Below are 6,692 nucleotides of genomic sequence, written 5' to 3'. Positions count from 1 at the left end.
TGGCTGGCAACTGGTTCAGGGTGTCCCCCGCCTACTGTTCGAAGACAGCTGGGATAGGCTCCAGCACCCCCCCCACCCCCACCCCCGCGACCCTAGTGAGGATAAAGCGGTTCGGAAAATGAATGAATGAATGAATGAATGAATGAATGAATTATAGATCACACGGTAACGTTAGTAAAATATGCACCGATCTTCTAAATGATTGCAGATTTTGATTCTTTCTTGAATTCCCTTTCTAACGATGCCTGTTTTTAGAAGATTGATCCAGTAGTGCCTGAACATCTTAAAATTTTGGTGGGCCGCCGCTCCCAAGCCGCTGCCTAAAATTTAAGATTTAGGTCCAACTTGGTTGAACCCACTGGGTGATTTGGCATGGGAATAAGCCAAAAATTAGCACGTGGGATTCAAAGCTTAATGGACAAGACAAATGTTAACCTTTATCCTCATCACAACCACATTGGCAAATTAATTCTTCCTGTCAAATATCACTTTTATTGAGGCGTCATAAAATGTCATAAATTCCAGTCTATCATCTGCAAAGAGCACACAAATATTTTATCTATTTATAGTCTGTCGCACCTGACTGTTAAGGAAGCGTCTCACAATTTTACAGTCTTAAAATCAACTCTGATTATCATCACATAATTAAACAGTAAGAGGCGGGGTTAGTCCCTTCAATTAACCTCTCCCATTTTTCTTCAGGGGACAAAAATCTCTTTGTCACGCACACATTACATGAGGCAAACAAGGTTCAGGGATCTGTTCAGCACCACGGACAGATCCAGGCTTACTGCTGCTTTCTCAGTCAATGCAGTCAAGCATAATATTGGACCTGCCTCACCCCCCCCCCCCCACACACACACACACACACACACACACAACCACCCACCCACACACGCACACTTGACAGGAGCCGCATGAGTGATGAAAGGGCAACATGAACCAAAGGTCAATCATTTGCAGGGCCCTCACAATCCAATGGAGGTTACAATTCAGTACACGGCTGGATAGCTTACTTAACGCGGCATAGCTTAGCTCTTCAGGTAATCCATCCCTTCTCTTGTGCTGTTTGTTTATTAGTTGGTTAGTCGTCAGAATTTTGCAAAAGCTTCCTAAGTTGATTTCCATGACGCTTTGTGGTACACGACTTCAGCAAGGAATTCATGAAAATTTGGGTGCGAACGGATTAATTGATTGACGGTGAGTGGCTCCACACCAAGGGCCCGTCATAGTCATTTACTGTACTGCCACATGATGCCGACGCCACAAACTGCTTCTCCACCCCACTATGCGGTTGAAAAAACACAGTTGAACAGTTCAACCGTTTAACAGAATGCTTGCAGATGCATACGTGTGCATGATGTACCGTATGCAGGTTCATGGATGAATGCGTGCGACACTTCAGTATTCAATGGCGGCATTTGGAGCAGAACTAACTCCTCAACAAGCCTTGCGGTATGGCTACATCTACAAATGACATATAACTGAAAATCCTGTCTCGCACTTATCTTTGAGTGAAAGAAATCATTTTGTGGCAATGATGAGGACTTTCGGGCAGTTGGACTGCAGGTAGGACCCCCACCCACTCCCCCCATCCCTCCCCAGTCAGCTATAAATTACCAAGCAAAATATGGTGAAACGGAACTTTGCTGCTATCCCTCTGCATTATTGGCACCCATCTAGGCCACAGGTGTCAAAGTCAAGGCCCGGGAGCCAGATATGGCCCACCACACCATTTTATGTGGCCCGCGAAAGCAAATCAAACATGGCAACTTCCATGATGCTTGTTAAAATATGTACCAAAATGTCAAATTCTCATATGTAATCAGTAAGAGAGACATTGTAAGCATTTTCTTGTTACTAAACACCTCATTACAGTAACTTAAACAACAGTTGAATAAACTGTTATTCTTGACTTCTTTATTTGATTTCAGTCATAATGGCCCTCCAAGGGAAATGGTAACTAAAATATGGCCCACGACGAAAATGGGTTTGACACCCCTGATCTAGGCTAATCTTACTTGCACATTACTGGGGCAAAAGGCTCCCATCTTCCCTTCTGTTGGATTTCTGCTTTCCTTTATTGTTGTCTCTAGGTGGGATGACATTTTAGAAATAAGGGAAAATTAATGTGGGAATTAAAGCCTTTACCATAAAAACAGACTTAATTTAAAAAAAAAAAAAACAAGACTTATTTTTAGCGCAAAATGAATTCTGGAGTTAAAATAACAGGTCCTCATTGATGAATTAAAGATGGCAGGCAAGCCTATGTCTATGTCTAACCAATTTGTCGCTGTTTCAAGTGTAGGAGACTTTATAAAAGATGTATATTTTTCTCCCGTTCCTGCATTCTGTCTGACTTTATTGTGTGTCGTAAAACCCAGTTCAAGTAATCAATTATTGAGTATGCACCGACTTAAGTGGCGGTAACGGTTCCGTTGCATGAAGTCCTGCAACATCTTTGCATGCTGGCCATGGCGAAATCTGTCTACATTTTTAATGCATTTCAAGAGCCTTGATTCAGTGGCTTAAAAATACATCGCTTTGAAGGTCAAAGCACCGTATGACTACAATGAAACATGGCCTCTCTTCACCCAACGATGAGAAGCTTTATTTCTTGTACTAATTCCTGATGGTTTGAATTTATCCCTGTAGGTGGTATAAGGGAAAAAAAACATGTTTCTGTACATCATGAACTAAAGCAAAAGGCTATGCAAGATAATGTCTATGCCTTTAAAGGTGGAATACTTTCACCGGGAAAAGCTTTTTACTTCACATCTCCAATCATCTGGCAACTGTTTGATTTGCAGAAAGTGTCGTTTGGGAATCACCGAGTTGTTCAGAAATAGAGAATATGCGAGTTGGCTCAGAGAGTATTTTTAAGGCGCATGAATGGTTTGGATAATGGATTAAATTGTGTCCCTTGTAAAAGACAAGAAAAAACACAAAACGTGCCTCTCCACTAACACATGACTGGATTCAGGGACATACATAAGAGAACAGTGACAGATGGGACAATTAAGGGCCCATTTGTAAACAAGCGCTTCCAAAATAATAATTAGACATGTTCAGAAAAAAACGTGCACTGAGAAATGTGTTTAGGCTGAACAGATGAATGTCGGAAAGCAGAAGATGTTCAGAACTAAAGAAGGAGATCAAATGAGAACTAGTGATATTTTACATACAGCGTACGTACCGTATTTTCCACACTAAAAGGCGCACTGGATTATGAGGCGCACCTTCAATGAATGGCCTATTTTGTAATTTTTTTCATACATTGGACGCACTGGATTATAAGGCGCAATCTACAATGCATCCACTAGATGGAGCTACGCTCCTTCCATTCAACTCGAGAGGCGTTCATGACCGCCTCTGAAAAACGTAAATTAATGATTCTTTCAAAGAAACTACGAAAATTGAAAATGATGCATCAAAACAGAAAATCAAGCGAGGAAATCACAAAATAAATTCTATAGCCCCTCTACAGAATTTATTTTGGCATTTGCTTGAGCGTAGCTCCAACAGAACGATCAGATATCAGTAAAATGTAGGAGACTGGACTGTCTCAGAAGTGTTTGTTATTTATTCCTTAGCTGTGTGCTGTATTCACAAACGAGGAAATCACAAAATAAATTTTGTAGGGAGGCTATAGAATTTATTTTGTGATTTCCTCGCTTGATTTTCTGTTTTGATGCATTATTTTCAATTTTCGTAGTTTCTTTGAAGGAATCGTTAATTTACGTTTTTCAGAGGCGGTCATGAACGCCTCTCGAATCGAACGGAAGAAGAGAAGGCACGGAGACGTACAAAGATGTACTGTACCTGTATTTGTTGAGACTGTGAAAATCATTTATAAAGTATGCATTTTAAAAAACAACACCACAGATCTCCTTTTTTCAGAGCTGCAACAAAAACTTATTTAATGAAGCAGCGGCACAGTTCACTGAACCAACAGAAATTTATAACATTGTAAGCATGTCTCCAGCAAGGAGCCATCTTGGGGTCGACATATTACCGTAATGACCATACACAAGGCGCACCGGATTTTAAGGCGCGCTGTGAGCTTTTAAGAAAATGGAAGTAAGTAACATTTGTCGGTTGGACTCTTCTGAGTCAAATGGAACTTGACACTCAGAGAGATAGCAGTATACAATGGCATAGAGCAGCGGGCAATCTGGCACACGTTACCCTAATCTGCTATTCAGTGCACAAACAAGGCCTGCTGGCCTGGCTCTGCTGCCAAATGCCAACAAGCTTCAGTCACAGCAAACACCAGCGTGACCTTTTGCCTTTCGACGAGTGGGTTCCTGATTCGAAGATGGATCCACAACCAATGACACAGCAGGAGAGGTTGAGCACGCGTCGATCCTGCTCATTTCCTTGCCCATCGCTCGCGTGCGACGAGCGTAAAGAAAGCTACAACTGCTCATTAAAGTTAAGAGAGATGTCATTTGGCTTGTGTGCTAGATGCAAACACGAGGCACAACAAATAACCACAAAAGTATCTGGGGAAAAAAAGCACCTGCCAACAATACCACTTCTCCTCTGGTATCTTGATGCTGTCGGTTCGCATTCTGCCGACGATTACCGGGGCCACATGTGTCAGAATTCGTACGGCAATAGCGGAATATGAAACTCTTGGAATTTCGAGACCACCCATCAAAAATGCAATCATACAGTTATGCAGAACCATCAAATGAGCAGCCTCATTGATGTGAGGACATGCAGTTCTAGTATCACTGTTCACATGATACACAGCATAAAACTACGTCGAGATGGGATTGTGTGTTTGTGTCTCTCATTGTTGCGCTGCTGATTCTCTCTTTGAGCCGACTATTTTGCCGCAACGTTGGGAACAGCTGGCACAAATGAATCTGGTTTTGATGGTAGAAAGGCTGGTGGCTGTTGCCTCATATCTCCCAGAGCTTGTGTGAGTTTGATTCAAGTACCGTATTTTCCGCACTATAAGGCACTTCGGAGTATAAGGCACACCTTCAATAAATGGCCTAATTTAAAACTGTTTTCATATATAGGGCACACCGCATTATAGATATAGAATAGAAGCTACAATAGTGGATGCAGTTGCAATATGCATCCACTAGATGGAGTTACGCTAAAGAGAATAGAATACAATACACTACAGTACAGCTTTATTTACATAGAGCTTTCACAACCGTTGCAGCTGTAACAAAGTGTTTTAACGAACATCTAAAATACGATTTCCAAGAAATCAGAATATTGATCCATGCATAAGGCGCATCGGGTTATAATACGGTACTCTGACGTTCTCCCACATGATGCCAAAAAAAAAAAAGCGAGAGTAAAAGATTGGCTGTCTCTGTGTGTCAGCCCTGTGACTGACAGGTCATCAACGCAAAGTGTATGTCCTTATCTTCGATTGGTTTTATTATTAACCTTGAACTTTCTGAAGTGTTTTTCTGTGTGTGTCATTTTAAACATTGACTGAGCCTCTTCCTCAATCAATACGTTTATATACATTTTGCTCCCCTTGGCTGAGTTCTCGTAGCTTGCCAGCAATCAAGGTGGAACTTATAATTTCAGAGGTTCACAACTTCAATATGAATCACACTTTAACTATTTTTAAGAAATATGTTTTTAATTCCTCTACCCGTGCATCAATAATGTACTGTATCGGTAAAGAAAACCCATTAGAATGGTGAAGGTGTACATTTCTAAACATGATTTTTTTTCAAACCTTAAACCGCAGTCTGCAATTGTAAAGATTTCAGCATAAATTATTTTATACGAAATAAATATTGCGAATGCCTCTAAATGCACAACCCGCATCACAACATATTATAAAATGAACTGAAAGTTGTCTTGGAGCCCAACGTGGTGATAATTCCTCCACAGTAGGAATGCACTTGTTCCTGCTTGACTATAAGTTCCTTGGTCAACTTTCTCTTAACATTGCAACAGTTATGGGACAGTTCCCTTGGAGATGTTGTGAGTGTTTAAAAATGTGAAAAATGAAACCAAAGACATACTTACGCAGAGGACTTTTGTACTTTAGAAAAACCAAACATATCCATGTGCTACTGCTACCCTACGATGTGTGCCCAAAATCAGACGCTCCGCATTCTGATGCCAAAAACGGCATCCAAATTCTTGTGCCCAAAATCAGACGCTCCGCATTCTGATGCCATCCAAATTCCTCGCACCTGGAAAATAATCCAGTTTCAACCCGGATCCATGACAGTGCTCAACAAAAGGAAACAACAAGAGTTCTTGGAACAGCTTAGACAAACTCAGAACATTGATAATGCTAAACTTGCCCTCCTGTGCGCGGAACATCCAAATTCCCAATCTCGCCGTGAATTTTTTCGCGAGGAAAGAGAGTCCCGTCTCTCGGAGCCCTGTCTGCTGCATCGCACCTTGCATAGATGGGCTGCAGTGAGCCTGTGTGAGTGCTCTCCATGTCAGGGTACGGGGAGGTGCAGCAAGCGGGGAGGAGGGAGTGCACTGGAGTGGACGACGGATGGGACACAGCAAAGAGGGAGGAAGGGAGGGACACAAGGATGCGGTCCACAGCAATGAATGCATGATGGATGCTCCCTGGCTCAGGCTTCTCTCAGCGGCTGAGCTGAGCTACAAGTCCCTTTAGAGGCCGGAGAGGGAAGCAGCAGAAGGAGGCTGTGAGATGAAGAAATGAACTTGAAATATGGCTGGGG

At 42.1% G+C, this 6,692-nt stretch overlaps 1 protein-coding gene across 2 annotated transcripts in view; it reads right to left on the bottom strand.

Annotated features, from left to right (window-relative positions):
• The window catches only part of LOC109515042 (FERM and PDZ domain-containing protein 4-like), a 30,731-nt gene extending 24,599 nt beyond the window's left edge, over positions 1-6,132 (bottom strand). For both annotated transcript variants that reach the window (XM_019868604.1, XM_019868605.1), the window contains exon 1: positions 6,013-6,132. In XM_019868604.1, coding sequence (XP_019724163.1) covers positions 6,013-6,053 — 41 coding nt within the window. In that variant the 5' untranslated portion in view covers positions 6,054-6,132. The remainder of the gene's footprint in view (positions 1-6,012) is intronic.
• Positions 6,133-6,692: the final 560 nt, after the last annotated feature.

This window comes from Hippocampus comes, unplaced genomic scaffold, assembly GCF_001891065.2.
Source record: "Hippocampus comes isolate QL1 unplaced genomic scaffold, H_comes_QL1_v1.1 scaffold41, whole genome shotgun sequence".
Classification (NCBI taxonomy): Eukaryota; Metazoa; Chordata; class Actinopteri; order Syngnathiformes; family Syngnathidae; genus Hippocampus; species Hippocampus comes.
The sequence above is the reverse complement of the archived record's forward strand: the minus strand, read 5'-3'. Positions and strand labels throughout refer to the sequence as shown.